Genomic DNA, 24,159 nt, shown 5'->3' with positions numbered 1-24,159 from the left:
TCTCCAAATGCTTGAAAATACAGGCAGCACAAAGGTATCTTCCATACTGACTTTCCAGAAACCAGGATTGTGCTCTCAATGTCTTCAGTGCATTGTCTGAGCCATCCAATATAGATGGGAAAGTCTGGATTCAAGATATAGCACAAAGTAACAAATTTCACTAATGGCTGTAAATCCATGTTGTGAACCAATGACTGTCCCAAGTAAAAGGCAAAAGCAAAAGAAAAAGCCAGGAATTCAGTTCTATTAGCCTTTAGGTCCTTCTACCCCAAAATAGCATGCAACATGATAAAGGCAAAGAACAAATTGGACATATTCAGGACATTTGGCAATCTGATAGCAATTCCAGTCAGTGACATTTCACAACCAGCATTTTGCTGTATCCTCTGTACTCAGGAAACCAGATGGACGCTCTACATTCTCACCATTGGTAAGCTGAGGGCAGAGATGGGGAGGTCTTGTTGTTCGAAAGAACAACCATGCAGAAAAAAACCCCAGTATACAAAGGAAACCACGAATTTCAGTCATATAAAAGTACAGAAAACAAGTGGTTCATTCATGACCAAGAGGATTCCATTTACAGATCTTTATTTTGGGGCAGCACTGCTGTCATTTAAACAGAAGTGCTACAAATACAACATTTTAGGACTCACATTACAACATGGAGAATTAAATAACTGCAGTTTCTTGTTTCTGTATAGATTTACACAGGTAATCCTCGTATCGATTGGTTTTGTCCTCTTTTCAGACTTCTGACAGCCACTAGAGCTCAGGATGATGATTAAGTCTTACAGGTGTGAGGGCCATGAGTTAAAAAACGATGTGTGGGTTTTGTGGGAACCTCAGATACTTCAATTTCCATCCCTCCAGCTCTATCCCAAGCATTTATTTATAAACACTTCTAAATGGCAAACAGCAATCTCCTCAACGTCAAGTCAGAGAATTGCAAAGTCACAGAACCACAGAATAACTCAGGCTGAAGGGACCTCTGAAAATCATCAAGCCCAACCCCACTGCTAAGGCAGGGCCACCTGGAGCAGGTGACACTGGAATGTGTCCAGATGGGTTGGGAATATCTCCAGAGAGGGAGAATCCATGACCTTCCTGGGCAGCTTGTTCCAGTGTTCTGCCATCATCAATGTAAGAAGTTCTTCCTCATGTTGAGGTTAAACTTATGTTTTAGTTTATGGACATTGCTCCTTGTCCTGTTGCTGGGCACCACCAAAAAGAATCTGAAGACTGAAGGAGCTGGGACTGTTCAGTCTGGGGAAGGTCAGAGAATTACATCAATGTATATAAACCCATGGTGGGAAGGAATTAGAACACAGAGACCAACTCTTTTCTGTGGTACCCAGTGAGAGGACAAGAGGCAATGCAATGGACATGCATTGCAATAGAGGAAACTCCATTTAAATATGAGAAGTTTATACTGGGAAGGAAATCAAACACTTGAAAAGGTTGCCCAGAGTTGTTGTGGAGTCTCCATCCTTGGAGATACTCAAAATCTGAGAGGACACAGCCCTGAGAAACCTGATGTACGTTGATTCTGCTGTGAGCAGGGCTTGACTAGACAACCTCCAAAGGTCCCTTCCAACCTCAACACTTCTGTGATTCTGTGACTGCCGAGCCAGTTTTTTTTCCAAGTTACTGATGTGTTTGGACACAGGAAGAGCCACAAGCTGTATCAACAAACTTCTGCGACTGGAAAAGCGAATTAATTGCTAGAATCACACCAGTCAGCTGGAGAGGACACAAGTTTCTGTTCGATGGCCTGCCAACATAAACATTGTTGTTGCAGAATCTGAGCTCTAGCTGAGGGCTGGGTGCCAGATTTCTTGATGTGCCTCGAGAAATCTCGACTTCGTTAGCCACAGTAGTAGCACCCTGATAAGAGCTGCATGTGATAGCAGTGGGAGGGGACGGCTGAAATGGGGATTGAGCCTGCGCCACCAGATCTGCTGCACCAAAAAGGGTACGGATGCCTTAGCCCAGCCAGAAAATCACCTTGTGGCAAACAAGTGGCAGATATAGGAAGGAACTACGGAGATGGTTCCAGAGCACCCAACAGAGAGGCCTGGAAGAGCTGGCCTTCTCATACTCTGGGAAAAAACTGTCAGCAGCCCCCAGATCCCCCTGTTCATTTCTAGTCTTCCACCCAGCCCCTGGAGAAGTATTTCATGAACATTCATCTCAGCAGAAATACTGTCCTATTCTATGGCTGTAGGTGGAGTGGGAGTAACAGCCAGGCACCAGAGCAGGAAGAGGTAAGGGATAAGCAAGACTGAGCACTGCTGAAGGAGCAGGCTGGCAGCTGAGCTTCTTGGTGGAACTTCATGCTTCTTCATGGATGGAAAACAGGAATGGAAAAAGAATGGTCCTTCCCTTTCATTTCCTGGTTACATGATGAGCTGTTTGATTGTGATAAGGGAGATTTCGTTGCCAGCTTTGCCTTTCTGGCAGAGGGCTCTTTGAAGGTCCAGTTCCTGGAATAAATTTAACCTTTCTTTTTTTTTTCAGGCCTGATGATTTCAGAAAAAGCAATGTAAACATAATTCCTAAAGACACAAACTGAGAAGCAACATTCCTCACATCTCAAAATCGTTCAGCCTAGTTTTTAAGTCCATCATGTAAGTTAGGGAAGAAGGTATACGTAATTATTTAATCTGCAAAGGCAGATGAAAATACTATTTTAAAGTACATCCAGTGTATTCCAAATCCCCTTTTTAGACCTAGCAGTGTGGTCTGTTACATCAAGCATCATAAGGCTGTCTGTTTCACAGATTCAGTTGCAATGCTTGTCTGCCCCCTTCTATATAGATGACATGAAATGAAACAAACTGGAGCTAGATGCTGAGGAATTATTTATTTTGAAAAATGATTGCACATTTTTAATCATGTTTGCCATGGTTAATTACATAGACCTGCTCAGGAACAAAATTAATCTTTAGGCTGGCTTTATTTTTCATTTTGTTATGTACTATGTCTCCAAATGTTGAACTATAATTTATTCCTAACCACACTGGTGTTTTTGTAGCACAATCAATAAACATCCAACAAAGGACGTCCTCTGCATTTTGTTACAGCTTAAGCAATTTTCACTTCAAACCATGTTATTCTTTACTCTTTGCTTTCTTGTCCAGTTCTGCACATCAGATGTCTATAATTGCCATCCTCCCAATTGCATACACAGCCTGTTTATTTCTCACATCCAAAACAGGAGCACAAGCATAAAGGCTGACTAAGACAAGTATAATTACTGTTCACAAGAACAATTCTGCAAGATCCAAATCTAGCAAAGTTTGTAAGCATATATTTAATTTAAAACATGCTTGTATTTCCATTGCCTTTGACAGAATATGTTTTATGTTAAGGCTTCTATGGAAATTCTCACACTTGAACTATGCACAAGCTAAAGACCTTCACTGGATCAAGGTCTGAGCACCTCACAAACTGAGCAGATCTATTGCACTAAATGCAACCTTCTTTGTCTTTCAGAAACCAAATTCCTTTACTGTCTTTACACTGCAATAGACTCACACTTCAATTTAAGATCTAAAATGGAGAATAGAAATATGACATACATATTAAGTGAAATTTCAGATATGAGAGTTTCTAATCTGTAAAAAAGCTTCAGTGGAAGTGGTTCATTCTTAGCAAATTACCTGTGACAAGTCAGAATTTCACTGATCAGCTTCTCAAATACTCAGTGTCTGTTCAGAGGAGTATCTAAAAACTCATCATGCCCAGTCCTTGACGAGGAACAAGAATTCAATTCAAACTGAAAAGAGGCAGTGCTGGGAGAGGTTCTGACATTCAGAAAGGGTAGCAGGATAAAAGAGAGAGAAAAATGACAGACTCAGTCTGCACCATTACTAAAATTAGATCACTTCTTTTGTTCTCCTGAACCTTCTGCTCTATTTGCCAGGAATCATATTAGCAAAAGAAACTGTGAGAATCTGTCCAACCTTATTAGAGAAGCTGGACACAAAGAAATTATGAAAATCTCTTCTAAATGTACTTGCACATAAAAAGAAAAAAGGCAGAGTTTTAGAATTCTGCAAGATTAGATCAAAACCCATGTCAGAAAAACTGGACATCAAACTAACCAAGATTAATTAACAGTATTGCAGTGTGCTGCACATCAGCACAGCACAGGACTTTACCATTTCTGTCTTTCTATATACTGTTTTACTGCTTAGGACAGACCTGGCTCAGAGGTGTGCCCATGGCTCCTGACAACAGCAACCAGTTTACCCAAAACATTGCTGTCTAAGACACAGTTCAATATTGCCACCCAAAAGAGCTGTGAAGGTCCAGCTTTGCTGCTGAGGAGTATTTGGGTGGCTGGCAGGGAATCCCTTCTCCATGTGGAATCTAATAGCCTGTAGTGCTGTAGGGGCAAGAGGTGATTCTGGTGTATACCAAGGAACCATGGCTGAACTCAATATTGTGGGAATTTCACAGGGGAGTCTTTACACTGAGATCTTCCCTCCCTGGCCTGCTTTTTTGAAGACACAATTAGAAACAATAGGTAAGGACTAATTAATACTTTAAGTTGGGCACACAAGCGAAATGTGATTGAGTGATAGGATCAGGCTCCTTCTCCAGTCGGATTTCACTAGAATAGCTGGTAGTGGCTCTTCTGTAGCCTCATGTCCATAGTCTCATGGTAAGAATATCTTTTAGGAGCGGCACATTGAGCTAAGAAGGTCCTTGGCCTCCTTCCTCTTGGGGTGGGCCCCTAGCCCCCCTCAACAAGGCAGTTCCTGACACCAGACCACTGCTTTTATTCCTCCTTAAGCAGGTACCAGCCCAGCCAGGGACACCCCAGTTCTGAGTGGATCAAGGCACTTTTTGCACAACCACAAACCAGCAGCTCAGATCTGCTTCTGGAGAGATGTTTCCTAACAACAAACGTGGAAGCTCTCCAATTAATGAGCATCCAACTCCCTCCAGAGACACCTACTTCATTCCCAATATCGCACAAAGCCCAAATGGTGCACTCTCATCTCTGAATTTTCTTGGTCAAGAGTATTTTTTTAAGTCTTTGAGAAGCTGGATGCCGGACAGTGGTGACCTGAGCCAACTTTTGACAAGTAGGAAGTGTGTATTTGACCATTTTTAATTGGGTGAAGTGCTCAAGGACACAGGACACGCTGCCTCATAGGTGATACAAACATTCCTACTCCACTGGAAGCTACCAAGTGTCCTCTAGCTCCAGCTGTAAGAGGTTGTGTGTCATTGGAGCGGAGAGCCTCCCACATGATCTGTCTCTGTTCATATCCACAACATCCAAGTGGCCACAGACTGGGGTATAAATGACAACTGCGAAGGCTGCATGGCCACAGGACTGTTGCACCCTGTCAAACTAAAGATGCAGAATATCCCACAGTCAATCCTGGGTTGTCACTTACAATTCCAGCAGTACACAAATTTGCTATTTGTAATTCTCTCTCTGTCCCTTTCTCCTCAGATCAGTGACAGATTCTCAAAACACAGCAATTGAAAGAGACTTCCAAGAGAAGTGAGTCTTTCCCAAAACATAGAATATTTAACTAGATTGCGTCCATAATCAAGATGTTTTCAGCTTGAAATGCAAAGGGAAAAGAAGGAAAACATTACTGTGTTAAACAACAAAAATACAATTCAGCCCAAAGCTCCCAATTTTAAGAATATCCTACACAAATTAAACGGAAATGTGCAAACTCAGTGTTTTATCCCTCATCTGAAGAACATAGCTCTCATAAAATCCAAACCACGTTATACACAAACTTAAATTTATGAGAAATACTTTCATGTTTTAATGTTGTAAAAAATAGCCAGGTAGGAATACTGAAATTACTTGCAGCGTATGTTTAGCTGCCACACAGGAAGGGCACCTGAATGGGAGCTGATACTTCAAGTTGCTAAAACTCATTACATGGATGTTACCCTTGAACTCTTAATGGTTGCTCAGGAATGTCACCAAAATCCTTTCCCTTTGGGAAAACATGGGAATCTTCCACATGTAGGAATGGAGTACCTTTTCCTAAAGTTTATTTTAAAGGGATAAAGTCCCCCAGAAAGAAGTGAGCTCCTCCGCGTGTTTTTCCGCCAGCCTACGGCCACGTTGTCAAAAGGCATTACTTCCAAGGGAGCCATAGGAAAACAGTCATGGATAACACACATCCAGCACACATGGTTCCCAGAAACCTACATAGACAGACACAGGACGAGTCCCCTGTAGGATGCAGGACAAATAGATTGAGTAAAACAAGGAGTCAGATTTCACTCTGACATCTTTCCCTTTGGGAATGCCAGCCTGTGGATTGCAATAAAACAATAATTAATTGGGCATCAGGAAAAAGAGAATAAACAATTCCACAGTCTAATTTGAAACTAAACTTTTTTTTTTTATCTAGAACTAAATCTCTTTAAAAAAAAAAAAATTTCCTACGAGCTCTCTCTTTCTTAATAATCAATAACTGCAAGAAAGCATCTGTTTCTCCCACCCTTATAGCTGCACACAAAGATGCATTTCCAAACAGAAATCGCTTTTTTGGTTCATCTTCACAGAGAAGAAAGGTCAGTAAGAAAAATATTTGCACCTGCATCACTTTAAACAAAGTAAATGTTAAAAATATGGAAATATTCATATTATTATTCAGGGAGTCAGGACTAACAGACTTTTCATAAGCTAAAAATAAGCAAGCCAAAACCTAAGGCCCAAATCTGGAAACAGTTTATGTGTATTGTAATTTTAACAGGATCCAGAGTCCTGTTAAATTCAATGAGATAGCTCACGTTTCCAGCTATATATTGTGTGATAATCAGAAAAAGACAGCTGGAGGTCAGCAGAATGTACCTGGAACAGTTTACTCTGTTAGCAGATTTTATTTTATATGACCAAGAAAATTCTTAGAACTCTTAAGAGAAATAAATTACTATGCTCCCTTCACCAGTAGCTTGGAGTTTTCACTGACTGAAATTCTGATTTATTCTTTTGAGCAAGAGTGAAAATACAGGAAATGATTTCTCAGAGTTTTGAAGACGTTTCCTCTGAGTTTTGGAACACAAGTGGCAGAGCTTGCAAAGAAATAAATCCAGTGCCTGCTTCCCTCACCCCGCTGTTGTTATTTATGATTTAAATATTCCAGAAGAGAATCATCATCTTTACAAAGTTGTAACTGAATTGGGAGACTGGGACAGGATGAAACTTGACAACCAAAAAGTAAATACCTGCTACCAACCTTTAGGGAATTGCACAGAGATGCTATTTACCTTGGAATACCTACAAGACATAAATAAATTTAATAGGATTGCAACAGATACATTTGAAAGACAGGTGAAAAAGTATTAGCTCAAGAATACTGAAAAAAATCTTTTTTCTTTTTTCCTTAAATACCAGCATTTATCTTCCAAGAGGCTGGAATCATCTGTGCTACTGAACTACATTTAAAAGAAATTTAGTAAAGATAAATGAGCATTTTCCTTTGGTGGTGCTTCCAAGGTTTTACACTGGATTCCCTCATCTAACTGCCTTTTTATTATCTCTGAAGAATAAAGATTAACAGACCTATGAAAAGGTTATGATGCTTCTGGTGAGAACTGCTTACAGTGAAACCTTTGTCTATCTAAAACTCCAAGCACATGCTTGTGTGTTAAACTAGTTACTCAGATTAAAATGGATATAACTGTTTCTAATTATTTACATGGTGATTGTTCTAACAGGTATTAAGGTAGACATGCGTGCCCTGGTGTTAATACACTGAATTATACATTTTAGTATTATTAGATATAAATTACACTATGTGTGCTGAATCTGTTAAACGTTCTCAATGTTTAATGGGTGTAATTTGAAGTGGTAAGTAGTATTGCACTCTTTGGATTTATATTTCAATTTCCCACTGAATGTTCAACTTTATTCAAAGAAAACAGAATGTATTTGGTTTTACCTGAGGATAAAACCAGTGTTCGTGTCTTGAATTAGACAGCACATAAAAGCCATTAATATTCAAGATTCAGGGGACTCTTAGGGGGTATTTCGGTATTATGTCAGAATGCTGTGGACCTTCTTGCTCTCTACAACTCCCTGACAGGAGGTTGAAGCCAGATGGGGGCCGGGCTCTGCTTCCAGGGAACAAGGGACAGGATAAGAGGACAGTCTTAAGATGTACCAGGGGAGGCAGCTGGACATCAGAGGTATTTATTCCAGGAAGGGTGATTAGACACTGGAATTGGCTGCCCACGGAAGCGGTGGAGTCACGGTCCCTGGAGGTGCTGAAGCAAAGACCGGCTGTGGCGCTCAGTGCCACGGTCCTGCTGGCACGGCGGCGTTCGGTCTTGGGTTGGACTCGGTGATGCCAGAGGTCTTTTCCACCCGGATGGATTCTGGGGTGCTGCGGGGCCCTGCCCGCCGTGAGGGAGCGGGAGCGCCATGGCCCCTCAGCGCTCCGGTACCGACCCGCCGAGGAGGCGCCGGGAGCAGCCCGAGCGCGGAGCTCGCCGGAGCCATTTCCCGCAGGCAGCGCGTCCCGCCGCCTGCCGCAGGCGGGCAAAATGGCGGCCGTGGCTGAGGGGCGGGAAAAAGGGGCGGGCGGAGAACGGGAGCGGTGCGCCATCCTCCTCCTCCGCTTTCTCCCACCGGCGGCTCGGTCGTGTGCTCTGCCGGCCCCTTCCCCTCTCCGAGCCCGGGCCACAGGTAGGTGCCCTCCCCAACGAGGCTCCTTGCCGGGGGTTTGCCCCCTGGCCCTTCCCCTGCGGAGACTGCAGAGGTGTTTTTTGTAGTCGCTTGGTGTTGGGTGTTTTTATTCAGTGCCTGCAGAAGAGGTGAGGGGAGGTAGGTGGGTGGGTGGGAAGCGTGGTGGCTCAGGCGGGTCAGGGGCAGAGCTGCCTCGGGAGGAGGCGGCCTGCGACCCTTCCCGAAGGTGATCCCGGGGTGCTCATCCCCTAACTGGATGGGGTGTGTTGTGCCAAAATGCTGTGTCCATGGAGTCCCTGGGGAATGGCATCGTCACTGCTGAGCAGTGGCCCCCAGCCTGCTTTGCCTGGCTCCTGGCTGGAATCTGGCCTGCAGCACTGTGGGGTCTTTAGCCATGGATGTTCATCCAGGGAATCTTTAATCAGGTGTCCGGGCACACAGGTGGGCACGGGGTGCATCTGGATTTGGTGGGACAGGGGATGCCACAGCCTCCCCTTCACCTCCCACCCGTTCCTCCAGCCTGTGCTAGCAAGGTTACAAGCTGTGTAACCCTTACTTATCCTCACGTGAAAACACCTGTAAGACCACCGAGGTAAGAATTTTTGAGCCCTGTGTGTTTCAGCTGCTTCGGTGGCAGAAAGCTGTACACATATTGTGTGATCTGCTAAATATAAAAGCAAACCAAACTGAGCTAATCTAACATCAGCCCACATGAAGGATGGTGTTCATTTAGACAAAAATTCGTGCTCTCCTGTGAATTCCTGCCTGAATTTGTGGCAAGGTTTGCTTTGTTTCCCTTCATAATAAGTGCATAAAGAGGTTATTGCAGCGAAAACTTGTGAAGTGACTTTATGGTGTTTAAGCCCTTTTTCCATCCTTGCTGTGATAGTGTCCAAGTGGCACGGATCCCCTCTGGTGATGACAGACTGTTGTGCTGGGGGTTGTTTGGGTATCCAGGCAAGTTGTCAAAGTGGGGCCAGGCCTGTATGTCAGGAATGTGTATTGAAGCCAGGTCCTATAAACACTCACAAATGTGTGGAGCCTTGTTGCTAGGGCTTTGCACAGGAATACAACGTGTACGAGTCCCTCTTTGAAGTCCTGATGTGCTACCTGACTATTTGGAAGCCGGGAGCGTAGCAGAGGGAAGAGTTTCCATAGTTAGCAAGCTTCAGCCTTGGGATTTTCGTTTATAAATAAATTCACCTCTTTTTATGGCTCATTTTGGAGCAGAGCCAAGTGGAACTATATTGTTTATGTGCGTAGATTCTTGTGTCTCACACAAAGATGCCTATTGTTTACACAGAAACTGTAAGAGGAATGTTTTGTTAACATTTGGTTAGCAATATAAACTGACAAACACAAATGCAGACTGGAACTTGAAACAAAAATAGCCCTTCTCAGAGGAGAAAAACACAGCTGCCCAAAAACTGTTTTTCAGCGAAAACTGTGCACCTATTGGTTCTATGTGTTTTTTTTAAATTCAGCTTCTATGATTTCAATGCCTGTGAATCTTCTACTGCATGTAACTATCCCAGCAACTTAAGCTCCATACCCATGTACCCTCTACACAGTGCTTATTTTTCTAAAGAAGATTGACTGAATTGTGATACTTTTTAATTACATTTGAAATTTGGTTTTAGTTGGGTGTGTCATTGTTACATTTTTAAATTCCTGAGCTGACTAGGATGAATTCCCCTCTCCATTGTCAACATGTGTCTTTTCCATTAGTTCCAGTAGGACTGACTGCTGCCTTCTCCTTACTTTTAGGAAACTTTCAGCAGCTTGAAATAGTATGACCAAAAAACCTGTGTTTTCAATATTTTATTTAAAAAAATTAAAATCCACAGCCTACATAAAGAGTAGTTACAGAGCCTGTGGGGGCCTGCTTTCCATGGTGGAATGTGTTGACTTAGTGGATGCAGAATGCTAATTTTCAGTGGTGATAATGCAAAAAATCTCATTTGCACTGTTTCCAACTTCATTCTCTAATGACCAACATCTACCTACAGTCAAGTGACTGATACCTGTTTAAATAAAAGGGGTGAATGGTTCTCAGAAGGGCTCAGAAATGTTTGATATTGTAGGAGAAAGGGATCCACAGTAGTTTGAGGACTGTGGCAGCCAAGTGTTTAATTTTTAATGTCTCAGCAGCGATGGCAATAGGTGTTCATCAGATCATGCAGATTCAGTGGAAGAAAGTCAGAATTTCAGTCCTTGCACATCTCCTAAGGCACACCATCTCCTTTTTAGAATTATTATTAATGACATGGTTTGGCACTACTTTTTTTGTGCTGGTTTTTTCACCCTGTTTCTTAGCTTGAGTATTTCTACCTGTCACTCATAGATTCTTGCTTTCATGATTAGTAGCATAGAATTATATTTGAATATCATAGTTGCCACCTTACATTCATTGTTTCTACATTGCCTGATCCTCTCTAAATGAGTATTTGCACCTATTTCTATTTGATGGGTTATTGTAAATGTCTACAGGTATCTTTTTTTCTTTTCTTTCAGCTTTCTCTATTGGCATAAAGAAGAATATATGTGCTGCTTCTTTGAGAACTCACAAGTATTGTGTTTATTTTTTTATTTTATAAGTTTTAAGAAGCAAAAAGTGAACTGTTTATTTTATTGTAGTGCTCATTACAGTGAGATCCTGTCCTGCAACTGGGCTGTGTAGGAAGGGCAGTACCAATGTGGGAAACAATTTGTAGTACTTCTACTTATATTCTTTAACATATTTATGTAGAAAAAGCTTTATTCCATAAAACTTTGATTTTTTACAGGGACCACTGTGTGCCTGTGTCCTTGCACTTGGGTGGCTGTTCACTGAAATCACTGACCCTTCTGTTTGTATACAGAGATCCTTAACAGGATTATGTGGAATGGGAGGTCTGTGGCAAGGTGTGATTGGAATCAGATCAGGTGGGGAAAATGTCAGTTTTAGGAAGGTGTTCTGGTCTGGAGATGAGTTGGTTTTATCATCTCCCAAGAACAGGTTATATATTTTTATTTGCAACCTTCAGATGAAAGAATGTGTTCACATTTTAAAATAGATGTTTGCTAAGTAGTTGTATTCTAGGAAATTCTAACAGCAACATGTCAGAATTCCACTGTAACTTGGTACATAAAAAGAAGAGAAAAGAATTCCCTTGGTTCTGAGTTCCAGAATCAGTAATGTGTCTGTATATTCCTTTCTGTTCTCTCACAGGAAAGATGATCCCCAGGCAGCATTCCTGAGCCACGAGGATGGGGCCAGATGTACCCCTGCTCAATGACTACAAACAGGAGTTCTTCTTGAAGCGCTTCCCTCAGACTGTGCTGGGAGGTCCCCGGTTCAAATTAGGCTACTGTGCCCCTCCTTACATCTATGTGAACCAGATCATCCTTTTCCTGACACCATGGGTTTGGGGAGGAGTGGGAACACTCTTGTACCAGCTGGGAGTGATGAAGGACTACTGCACCGCAGCGCTGTCGGGAGGACTCATGTTTGTTACTGCACTTGCTCTTCAGATGACAAACCTCTATGCAAAGCAGAAAACAGTGACTGTAGAAAGAATGCAAATTCAGAATACCCTAACAGATGAAGATGAGTTTGAATTTTCCAGCTGTGTAGGTTCAGAGACAGTAAAATTTATTATTCCTGGCAAGAAGTATATAATCAACACTGTATTCCATTCCCTTCTGGCAGGGGTGTTATGTGGGCTGGGAACCTGGTATTTGCTGCCAAACAGAATAACCTTGTTATATAGCAACATTGGAGGAACTGTTGTGATCTTTGTGTTTGGATGGGTGACCATATGTATAGGAGAGTATTCGTTAATCATAAACACAGCTACCGAAACAGCCACTTTCCAGGCACTGGATACTTATGAAATCACTGCTCTGATGAGACCTTTCTACATTTTTGTCTTTATTGCAGTGGATCTTGCACACAGGTAAACATAATAATGTGTTTTGCTACTTAAAGTGATGGTTATTCTGTGTATTTTTGATGGGAAAGGTTAAATTGGTCTTCCGAGGAAAATTTATTTTGAGATTTTAATCAACGTAGTAACTTCAAAGAAAGAAGATTAATGCATATATGGTAAAAACTGAGGTTCTATGTTGTGCATAAATGGTTCTTAAATTTTTATAGCCTTCCACGTAAAGTAGGAAGAGCAGTTTGTAAGAGATAGTTTTACCTGTCTTCTACCATGTCATTTTTCATAGTTTTGTATTGGAGCATTTGCATTTATGTCCTTTTAAAGGATGTGTTTTGAAAACACATGTTCCTGACGTGGAATCATAGATCTAAACACTGCAAGCTTCAGGATTACTGGATTTATGTCGAGATTTCATCCTGGAATACTTTCTAATGTAAGCTCTGTAAAGTGATAGCAGCGGCTTTTATACAACAGACAAAACAAAAAAACACCACCTCTGAATTTGGTTTTAATGAATGGGTAAGCAAATGTGAATATTGCTGTGGCTTTTTTATATGGATTTTGAACTTGGATTTTTAAATGCTTTTGCAATACAAAAGAGCTGTGTCAGTCTACAAATTAGGAGAGTCACATACTGTTTTTCAGATAAGTGTCTTAGCTAAAGTATTTGTAATACCACGCTCTTAAAACAAGATGCTTTTAGATTTACTCTCTGCACTCTTTCTCCCTGTCAGGTGATACTTATATCACTTTGTCACATGTACATGTTTTATGGTTGGGGTACTTCAGATACATTTTAAAAAAGCATGTTTGATTTTGCTAGTTTTGCACTGGAAGGTGTCTTTGTTAGTGATTTACCCTAATAGCCGCTTCAGGAAAGGTATGAGTATTATACATGTGGATCTTGGACTCCAAATTCTTCTATTTAATTTCCTGAGGAGAAAATTAAGACATTGTCTAAATTCCTGATAAAATTCCTCTGAGGCTTGCTTACTTATTAAAAAGTAGAGAGAAACCAAATATCTTGGCAGTCTAACTGGTGAACTACATATGGGTTAGAATTTATGCATATTTCTAATACTGATCTTTGTAGTTTTGCAGGAAGATTTTGACACTTTTACATAAAAAATAAACCCTCTTTAGGAATATACAGTAGTATTTGTAGGTGTACAGGCAACATGCCAGTTCTTCCAGTGTTAAAGCTTAAATCTTGGGCCTTGAAATTGCAGAAAATTTTGCTTTTGTGTTTCTGAAAAAAAAATACTTCGCAATTTTTGTTTAACAGTTGAGGCCTTGGAGCCTTTGGACCTTTCTTTTTTGCACAAGTATTTCTTCAGTGTATTATCACAACAGTAACAAAAATAATCGGGATAATTGCATCACTGTATTCATCTGAAGGCTTCAAACCTTTTACATGAAAAGTTAGTCTGTGTTGTGGTGTTCTAATTAATGTGTTACTGCCCTAAGCATAAACGTATGTCCTTATTTTTCCTTTTAAAAGATACTCATTAGGTTTTGTAGGTTGAATGTGTAATGGTTTTACTTTGGGATTTGCTGTAGTAATTAAACAGAAAGTCTTCCCAAATGGAAGTTATTTTTCCCTTCACAGAAGTCAAATCCATTTCTTCTTTTATCCAGGTTTGCTCTCAACGCACCCATTCTAGAACAGACAAACCAGATCTTGCACATCCTGTTTCTTTTTCTGCCATTCCTGTGGGCAATGGGAATTCTGCCCCCGCTTGATGCACTTTTTCTCTGGGGAATGGAACAACTGTTGGAGTTTGGACTAGGAGGTTCACCTATGTCAAGTAACACAAAGTAAATGTTTATACAATTGTAAAATATATCAGTACTGTTTATAACCTTTTTCTTTTCAAGCAAATCTTCTTTATTTTCTCCTTCACAGGTTGTTAGTAATGTTTCTCATTTCTGCTGGAACAGCAATAGCATCGTATTTCATTCCCAGCCCCCTCGGTGTGATCCTCTTCATGACTGGATTTGGGTTCATACTGAGTCTTAACCTAAGCGAGATTGGGTTTGCCTTCAAACACACCATGATCAGCCATTTAGCCTCCAGCAAATCTAAAAATATGCACAGAGGTCTTAGAATACAATTTGGGTGGAGGGAATTTATTTTCTATGTGACCGTGTTGACATTTGCTCTCACAGAAGCCAGCCTGCTGCATCAATTTGCAGGCTCCTCATCATTTTCCCAAGCCAGTCCCCAGGCCATAGCAAGTTACATTCTGATCCTCTTGCTTGTAATTATGTGGATTCTTAGAGAGATTCAGAGAGTGTACTTGTTTGGAATCTTCCGAAACCCCTTTTACCCAAAGGATATCAGGACTGTGGCTGTGTTCATGGAGAAGCAAAGAAGGCTAATGAAAGTTGGTGTTGTCAGGAGGATTTTACTAACACTAGGTAGGAATACACCACTGTCTGTTGTTTGTTAGATGATGCTTGTAGGGAGATTGAAACTCTAGAATTACTGTGTGTGCAAGATTCTGTGAATGAACCAAGGGAAACCAAATGGCTGGAAATATTTGTTGATGTCTTGTTAAATTGTGCGTTGAGGTCAAAGTTATTGGTCCAGAATATTTGAAAGTGATTTTATTTATTTCTTTTTTAGGGGTGAACCTAAAAAATTGAGCCTTTTAAAAGCCCAGCTGAGAAAGCAGGGCGTTTTAAAGGGTTTTAGTTACAACTGCAGTACCCACTTTTGAAAAGGTGTCTCTTATAGATCTTTTTGAAGGTACTTGGAAACAAAATGAGTTGAAAGTGTTCAAGCTGACTAAATATTTGGTTCTTACAGCTTGCTAGGAAAGGGAATGTCTTGGTTTGAAAAAAAACCAGGAGAGCTCCTAAAACCCCAACAGGGAACAGCCTCCTTTCTGGTAGGTTAGAGACAAATGCATCTACTTCAAGGGAATAAAAAATTGATTTAAATTATTTAATTTTGTAAAGAAGCATCAGTTTGGGAAAGTAGATTGATGACTGCTATTCCATGTTTATTTTTCTGAGTATTCTCTTGGAGAAACAAAGGACAAAAGAACTAATAGCATGTAAGAACTAAGCATTGCAGTAAATATTTGTTGTCTTGGGCCGTTAGTGCAAATAAATTGTTTAATATCCTGGGAGTGTAATACAAAGAGGAGTTTGTGATGTTGAAGGTTTCTCTTTTTATGCTAGGATTTCCATCCTGCAATAAGACTGCTTACCTCTGTAGACTTTCGTTATGTTTTTGGAAGGAGGTCAATGATTCTTTTATTTCAATTGCAGTATCTCCGTTCGCTATGATAGCGTTCCTGTCACTTGACCATTCACTACAAAGCCTGCATTCCGTGTCTGTTTCCATTGGATTCACAAGGATATTTAGGATGGTAATTTGAATTTTAAATATGTTAGCCTTAGAAGTGCTCTTCTACATGACTCGAGTACCAAGGCGACCTAGAAGAAGTATTCTAGGTCATGAAAGCAGAGATAAATAGATATATTTTTTAATGTATTTCTAACATATCTCTATTTTAGGTCTGGCAGAATACAGAAAATGCCTTACTAGACATGGTGGTTGTGTCAGCAGCACAAATGTTGGTGTTTAATCCAGACATCTGGTGGAACAGGAGCCTTGACACAGGAATCAAACTCTTGCTGGTAATGGTCATAATGTAAAATTAAGCAGATAGTTGTTACCTGAAGTCTGTGTTTCCTTGCCCTCTCCTATTGGAGAATTACAGAGCCCAGGACCCAGCAGACAGAAGCTAAAAACTGGGTACTAAGATATTTTCTACCACCAAGCAATGTAATTTTGTTAAAGTTACTGTAGCTGTCCTGAATATGCTGCATACAGCGCACTTCCTGCCTGTCTCCTGCAGGTTGGCCTCCTGCGGGATCGGCTGTTCCAGTTCATCTCCAAGCTGCACTTTGCCATCGCCATCCTCCTGACGTCGTGGACAGAGAAGAAGCAGCGCCGCAAATCAAGCGCCACCCTGATCGCGCTCAACGTCGCCTTCTTCCCCGTCCTGCTGGGCCTGGTCGCCGTCTCCGCGCTGCTTTCCTCGCCCCTGCTGCCGCTCTTCACGCTGCCCGTGTTCCTGGTGGGCTTCCCCAGGCCGCTGCGGAGCTGGCCCGGCCCCGTGGGCGGCACCGCCTGCGTGTGCTCCGACACCGTCTACTACCGGCAGCTCGTGCCCAGCCTGGCCGGAGCGCTGCAGTCCGCGCTGGCGGCGGGCGGCCTGGGTAGGTACAGGCAGCACTGGAATTAGGTAGCTGAGTATTTCAGGAAACATGGTTTTGCTGGAGAACAGGAGAATCTGTAGTTGGAAACCGTGTTTCGCAGTGTGGGTTAAATCTGATATTCAGGGATTGCTCAGTTGAGGAAAAAGTGGTTGCTTTTATACTTCTTGTACAACCAACTATAGGGCAAGAGGGAACGGCCACAAGTTGCAGCAGGGGAGGTTCAGGTTGGATATTGGGAAATATTTCTTCATGGAACAGAGGGTTGGTTAAGCATTGGAGCAGGCTCCCCTGGGAAGTGGTGGAGTCACTATCCCTGAGAGCATTCAAGAAACAAGTTGATGTAGCAGTTTGTGATACAGTTTCATGGACATGGTGGTATTCAGTCAAAGGCTGGGCTTGATAATCTGGGAGGTCTTTTCCATCCATAAGGGTTCTCTGATCTCTACTTGTTACAATCCGGTAAAAAAATAACTCTGATTTGTTACCTTTAAGGAGAGACTAAATGGTGATGAAACAGTATCAATCCTAATCTTTCTGTACTGAACAAAAAGGATGGAATACATTCATCCCACCTAACTGGAGGCAGTAAATCAAGTTCTTTAGCCAGACAGCATAGAGAAGGGTGTGTGTCAGACTGGCTGTCTAGGTCTGTCTGTCTCTGCATCAAACCCATTACTCAGCATCCAGAAGGTGACTTATGCTAATTTGGCTGTGTTAATTGGCTGTGGTGAATATTGACTGGGTGTTTGTGAAATACATGATGTAGCGTAGCTACCAGTAAACAGCTGGGAGCAGAACCCGTTGATAAGACTTAATATCGTATCTTATGCAGGCAGTTGGGGTAGGACTGTAGCAGCACTTGTGGGTTTACAGCCTGTGAAAGGCATTGTGATGGGGTTTTCATAGAATTACAGAGACAGAGGTGAAGAAATGCCCAGTCTTTTTCCCAGCTGGAGAGAGAGTAACTGTTTTAAAATTGCAAGGTCATTTTCTTGAGAAACAGCCTTTGTGTAACCTAAATAATCAAAAGATTGTAGCCCTTAGACAAGAGGCAAATATTTACATAAGCCTCTTAGAAAATGGCTTATGGCTAGAAAAAATGGCCTAATATTAGAAGGCAGTGGAAGTTAACCTTAAACATGCTTTTCTGAAGAATATATCCAGGTGCTTTACTAGGAAACATTTGCTGCACTTTCATCACTGGTTAGAGGGAGGTACTAAATAAAACTGGGAAGTCTTTTTTCTCTAAAGAAGGATACTTCAATTTGTCTGCTGCATTAGTCCATCTATGTTTTATATGTGCAGTAGATGTATTTATTACATTATTATAATATATAGCTATCATATATATGTTATATATTTCTCATATCTTTTTATTTTATACCTATACATATTTTAATAGGGTTTTTTTCCCCATTCCCATCATGACTGTGGTGGCATATATGCCTCAGAATAAATAATTTAAAACACTAGTCTTGAGGGGTAAAAAGTCTCTTCTTTAATGTGAAAATCTGTGAATGAATGTCTTCAAGCAAGAAAAACTGTGGTGTTCTCAGTTGAGTTCAAAAGGAAGCGGTACCACTTTGTGTGTCACTAATTTAAACCCATCATTTTTTCTGTGTAAAGGAGTTTTAGTAGCTTTAACAGCTAGCAAGAAAGGAATTAAAAACTTTGCAAAATGTTAACAAGAAAATGCACTTAATTAGCTCAGTAGGATAGAAAAGGTTACTTAAATTTTAACTACAGCTTAATGGTTGGTTTCACTGATTTCATCTTACAACATTTTAAAACTAAAATTAAGTAAGTGAGTGTAAGTGAGTGGTCACCAGACGTGAGTGACAGTAGAAGCTGGTCATAAATTGGCAGCAAATATGCTTAAGAATAGAACCATTATGGCAGGAGGATTGACATTAAGCTATAGTTCAAATACACTATGACCACTAGTTCTTAGGAAATTTGGCATTGCTCTTTTTGTGAAATAGGTAAAAAAGAGGAAAAGTACCTGTTTGGGGTTTTTTTGAGTACTAATTTGATGTTGTCCAGGACCTGATTTTCAAATTCCAGTTCAGTTATATTTTTATTTCTCTGATAACAAATAAACTTCCTATTCCACAGAAAATTGGCCCATTAAGAAACGCTTGTGCTATATCATCATTCTTTAATGCATTCTCAGTCAGAAGGATTTTAGGTCTCCAGAGAACATCAGTGGGAACTGTGTGGTTGGAAATGCAGCCAGAAATTATCTTTAATCATGAAAGTCATCTCTGCAAAGGGAATTGAGGGTGGAGTTGTTTAACCCTGGTCCGGAGTGAATAAAGTAGTCCTGCAGTTGTGTGAGGTTTCCCAATTTTCCACAGCTTTTTCAAAGCTAACACTGCAATTTCAAGATCCAGCTTCGCAGCCAGTTTCTTAAAGATTCTAAGGTGCTACTTAGCTAAATGATTGTGATGTTGATGCAGAAATATTTTGAGTTTGCAGTTGAATTCTTATGTTGGCATGTAGAAAAGGTAAGATGTAGTTTTTGTTTGGTTTTTTTTCTTGTCTAGGTCTCTCTCTGCCTGGATCACATTACTTGTGTCGCTTTCAGGACAGGCTGATGTGGATATTGGTGCTGGAAAAAGGCTTCACGTACTGTGGTGTTAACATTAAGGTAACTGCATGCTGAGCACTGAGATGCTGATGTTTGGAAATTGTGCAAAGGTTTTGCTGTGTAACATTTCAGCAGTGTAACTGATTTACCTGATGTTACAGTAAATTTTCTAAGATGAGTGTTATACTAATTAGTCTTGCAATTGACACATGCAGCAGATGTGAAATTTTTTGTCATTTAGCTTGTGACACAATATCTTTAATAAGCTGGCTAATAAGATCTGCATCAGGCAAAGGTTTATTTAAGACATTGATTTGTGTCTAATATTGCAGTGAATACTTTGTTATTGCTGTTATCTCTAGTTAGATTTGTAGGGTCAGGTGTGGAAATACTGACAATCATTTTGTTCAGAAAAATTCTGCTGCAAGCAAACAGCTAGCATGTCCTGGTGATGACTAACAGGAAGCTGTTTTCATGTGTGCTTTAGGGGCTAGAGCTGCAAGAAACATCCTGCCATGCTGCTGAAGCTCACAGAGTGGATGAAATTTTTGAAATGGCCTTTGAACATCAGGAGCACACAAGGATTCTGTCTCCCAATCCCCATTTTGGACACATCCTGACTCCCTGTACTGTTGTTCCTGTGCGGCTGTATTCCGACGCCAGGAATGTGTTATCTGGAATAATTGATTCCCATGAGAATTTAAAGCACCTGAAAGATGATTTCGTTAAAGTGCTTGTATGGATGCTTGTCCAGTATTGTTATAAAAAATCAAAGATGTGGGAAAGCCCAGGCAGTGCCAACAAGAACAAACAAGGATCATTTCTGGAACATCATACTGGTGCAGTAAAAGGATCCAGGGCTCTGAGGGAAGAAGACAGCTTTAGTGTTGATACAGTGGAGGACTGGACTGATGATAGTGACATTTTTGATTTTGAACCCAGTAGCAGAACTAGAGACAGAAAAGAACCCGGGCAGTTGGGACTGACATCAAAAGTGCACCTGTCTATTCCAGGGTCTGTAGAAACACAAAGCCAAGATTTCCTACAAGAAATGTCACCAGAAGATAAATTAAACAGGGCTGTGGTGCTTGGGCTGCCTGCTCTGGACAAAGGGAAACAGCCAGAAGTTTTACCTCACATAGAATTTAGTTGCTCTTACTCAGAGCTGCTGAGCATCCCAGAGGAATGGAGAACAGCGCCAGTGCCTTCTTCCAAAGTCAGTGAAATGAGGCAGAGGTTTCCAGAGGAATGGTACCACTTTGTTTTGAGCCAACTGGACTTTTTTCATCTGAAAGAGAAGCCTTCCAGTTTACTCACAGACCTTATGCAAGATAAAGCTTTGAAGGACCTGTACATCCACGGGGTGCTGTCATGTTGCTTTGGTCTGTTTGGCCTGGATAACGCCGTGCCTGCCCCAAGCCACGTGTTCAGGGCGTACACTGGTGGCATTCCCTGGTCTGCTGGCTTGGACTGGCTAACAGGCAAACCAGAGCTCTTCCAGCTGGCATTAAAAGCGTTCAGGTAAAAGAAAACCATTTCCTGAGATTAGAAAAATTATGTAGAGAAGTGTCACTTCAGTAATGTTTTGTTAAATCTATACAGTTTAAATATATTTGTGGGTTTTTCCTACATAAATATTGCCCTTGCCTCCAGGCAGTGAAGCCTGTGTGTTTTCTTCTTTCTTCCCACAGCAGCTGCCTCCAATCTGCTCTGTTCAGTGGGGAAAAACAACCTTCTTTCATTGTCCCCAGACCTAGACAGTTGTGCTGAATTTAGGTATTTGGCACTATCCATTATCAGGCAGTGGGGAAGTGTGGGAGGTGAATGAGAGATGTTTAAGCTGATGTGTTTTACGTGTGGGTGAGCTAAAAGCACACCCAGACCAACTGGCAGTGACTCAGCTGACAAGCAGTGGCTGACAAGTGTTTGGTGGAGACTCTCTGTGGCCTGAAGAGCCTTTCTCCCTCCTGTCTTTGCTGCACAACTGACTGTGTGACGTTCTGCACCTTTCAGATACACCTTCAAACTTATGCTGGACAAAGCCAGCCTGGGCCCAGTAGAGAACTTCAAAGAGCTGGTGAATTACCTGGAAGAATACGAAAGTGATTGGTACATTGGGCTGGTGTCAGACCTGGAGTGGCAGCAAGCAGTTCTGCAGGAAAAGCCATACCTGTTCTCACTGGGACATGACCCAAGCATGGTAAGGAGAAAAATTACTAGGTCAAAGTTTGGGTTTCTTTTAAACTGTTCTTTTTTTTCCCCCCTTGTAATTGTATTCTAAAACAGCAAGGCTCTGCAAGGTTGGTTTGCACTAAAGAGGAACTGGCACCACTGTTGTTGAAAACCCCACTGCACTGTTCTTCAGATGCAGCAGTATTTCCTGATTATATTCCAGTGGAAGAAGTGAACTGAGGGGACTGGTTTATACACTTTGCTGTGTTTAAAGTGTTCATAGAGCGTACCCCCAAAGCTTCACTCAGTGCTTTGTAACCAAAATGCTCGTGTGTCTTCTCGGAGAATGTACTGGACATCTTGTTTGTTCTCGTAGGGAATTTACACAGGGCGAGTCCTCACTCTGCAGGAGCTGTTAGTCCAAGTGGGAAAGCTCAATGCCGAAGCCGTCCGAGGCCAGTGGGCCAACCTGTCCTGGGAGCTGCTCTATGCCACCAACGATGACGAGGAGCGCTACAGCATCCAGGCACACCCGGCCCTGCTGCGCAACCTGACCGTGCAGGCGGCCGACCCGCCCCTGGGCTACCCCGTGTACTCCTCGCAGCTCCTGCAGCTGCCTCTCTTCTAGACTGTCCTTTTTGTCATTATGACTGTTACTGTTTTGTCTTTTTCGTCTGCATGTTGGGAATCAAATGCCCGTGCTCCCTTCATGCGCTACAGATCAGGTGTTACTCTCAGGGTGGTGGTGCCAGGCCAGGGCACGTCCTTGGCACAGAGATGGTTCTGGCCAGAACCTTCAGCAGGCAGGAAGTTGGGAACTGGTTTCTTGCTGCTGGAGACACCATTGCCTGTGTGGCTGATGAGCCAGATGCTGAAATCCTCTTCTCCAGTTTAGAGAAGAGCACTATAATTCTGATCATTACCATAATTCTGATCACTAACATAATTCTGATCATTAACTATTATTGGTGCATTCTGATTTATTTTTACTTTTTTTTTTTTTTTTCTTGGACAGGTGACTTGCACTGCCAGTCAGGTTACAGCTCCTTGTAGTATTGTCAACCCCAGAGTTGGCAACAACCAAAGTGTACATTGGACTATTTATATGGATATTTTTATTCTGGCCATTTTGTATTGGACTGAGTTCAGTTCTAGCATTTGTTATATGACTTTCACTGATCTTCCTTTAGTATAGTAAGTTATCAGCCATGCTTTAACTAAAGTAAATTCTAAGGGACAATTTTTACCAAAGTACTTGTCCTGGTAAAAAGAATTTATGGAAACCAGTGTGTGCTCTGACACAGTTAACCTGGATGACTTTACTGATGAAAGAAGTAAACATGTGTAATTAGGGGACAGAGGAAATTTTAAGAGCAAATGCTATGATTTCATCTCCTTCCAGTATCCATATATATGATATATATAATATATTTATATATGTTGTTACTTGCAACCTCTGTCTGCCTCACTAACCAGTCTTCCACAAATGCAGTGAGAGCTTGATGGGGGGTTGGGTGGAAATCCAGCTGTCTGTGCCAGAAATGATTAATTTTTTTTAACCTCACTACGGGCTGAACAGACTTGGGCAGCTGGTTTGTAGTGTTACAGGTCACCTTGAAAACAGGTCCAGGCCCAGTTTCCTGTGGCTCATTTATCCTGTTCACTACCACCAGTCCTGGCACATAAATGTGTGTTCTCAGCAGGTCAGTGGTTACACTGTAGGCAAATGCTGTGCAGGGAGTAGGTAACTAACTGTATTTCCTAATCCTATAGAATCAATTTAAATCAGACCTGCCCCATAACTGAAGTAGTATTGGCTTAGAACACCATGCCTTGTCTGATCGGGAGCATGTTTATGACTTCTCACCTTTAAGACCTTTTGTCTTAGATAAAATTTGTCACAGAATCACGGACTTGGCTGCTGGCTGTTCCTTTTGATAGTGGCCAGAAATGATTTTTAAAAACTATGCAAGTGGTGTAGTGGAAATTCAAAGCAAGCTCGTGCCATGCTGGGCCTGAGCTGCAGCTGGACATACAGAGCCATGGAAGTGATGCAGAAGGGGCTTATAGAGAGCATCTATTTCAGCTCCCTCTCAGAAGGAGCTACACTGGCACGTGTTTACTCTGATCTAAAACTTCCAATGCCAAGAGTGTCATGAACTCCTCAAGCAGTTCACTCCAGTTCTATGCTGCTCTTGCAGCAGCTGGAAAGTTGGAGTTATTTCATAAATCTAATTAACCCTCCCTTCCTCATTGTAAACCTCTTACTACTTGTCTTCTGTATGGTCACAGAAAATTTAATTATCTTTTTTTGCAGCACTCCTTATTCAAAGATGGCTGTAATTTCTGCCCTCATCCTTTGTCTTTTGTAAACTGAATAAACCAGTTGAGAAAAAACTGCAGAGAGCTGTGATCCTTTTCCTTTCCTTTCTCCAGGTTCTCTCCATCTGGTCCTTGGCCTTGAGGAGAACTGCTGATAACCGGGCCCAGTGTTCCAGCAGAGTTCCTGATTGGCACCAGATGGAGGAGCACAATTAGCAACGGGCGGAGTTCCT

General features: G+C 41.7%; 1 protein-coding gene across 2 annotated transcripts; it reads left to right on the top strand.

Annotated features, from left to right (window-relative positions):
* The first annotated feature begins 8,558 nt into the window (after positions 1-8,558).
* On the top strand, positions 8,559-24,147 carry PCNX4 (pecanex 4). 2 transcript variants are annotated; one of them, XM_082282999.1, is made up of 12 exons: positions 8,559-8,680; positions 11,195-11,249; positions 11,892-12,618; positions 14,245-14,424; positions 14,513-15,027; positions 15,886-15,986; positions 16,135-16,257; positions 16,479-16,842; positions 19,389-19,492; positions 19,920-20,953; positions 21,446-21,632; positions 24,041-24,147. In XM_082282999.1, the coding sequence occupies exons 3-12, from the start codon at positions 11,930-11,932 to the stop codon at positions 24,140-24,142; spliced, it is 3,399 nt and encodes a 1,132-aa protein (XP_082139125.1). In that variant the 5' UTR covers positions 8,559-8,680; positions 11,195-11,249; positions 11,892-11,929; the 3' UTR covers positions 24,143-24,147. The 2 variants fall into 2 exon arrangements, with proteins under 2 accessions (XP_082139125.1, XP_082139124.1); XM_082282998.1 differs by lacking the exon at positions 24,041-24,147 and adding an exon at positions 21,981-23,992.
* Positions 24,148-24,159: the final 12 nt, after the last annotated feature.

Source organism: Coloeus monedula (genome assembly GCF_965178545.1).
Source record: "Coloeus monedula genome assembly, chromosome: 6".
NCBI classification, from domain to species: Eukaryota; Metazoa; Chordata; class Aves; order Passeriformes; family Corvidae; genus Coloeus; species Coloeus monedula.
This window is presented reverse-complemented; position numbering and strand designations above follow the sequence as displayed.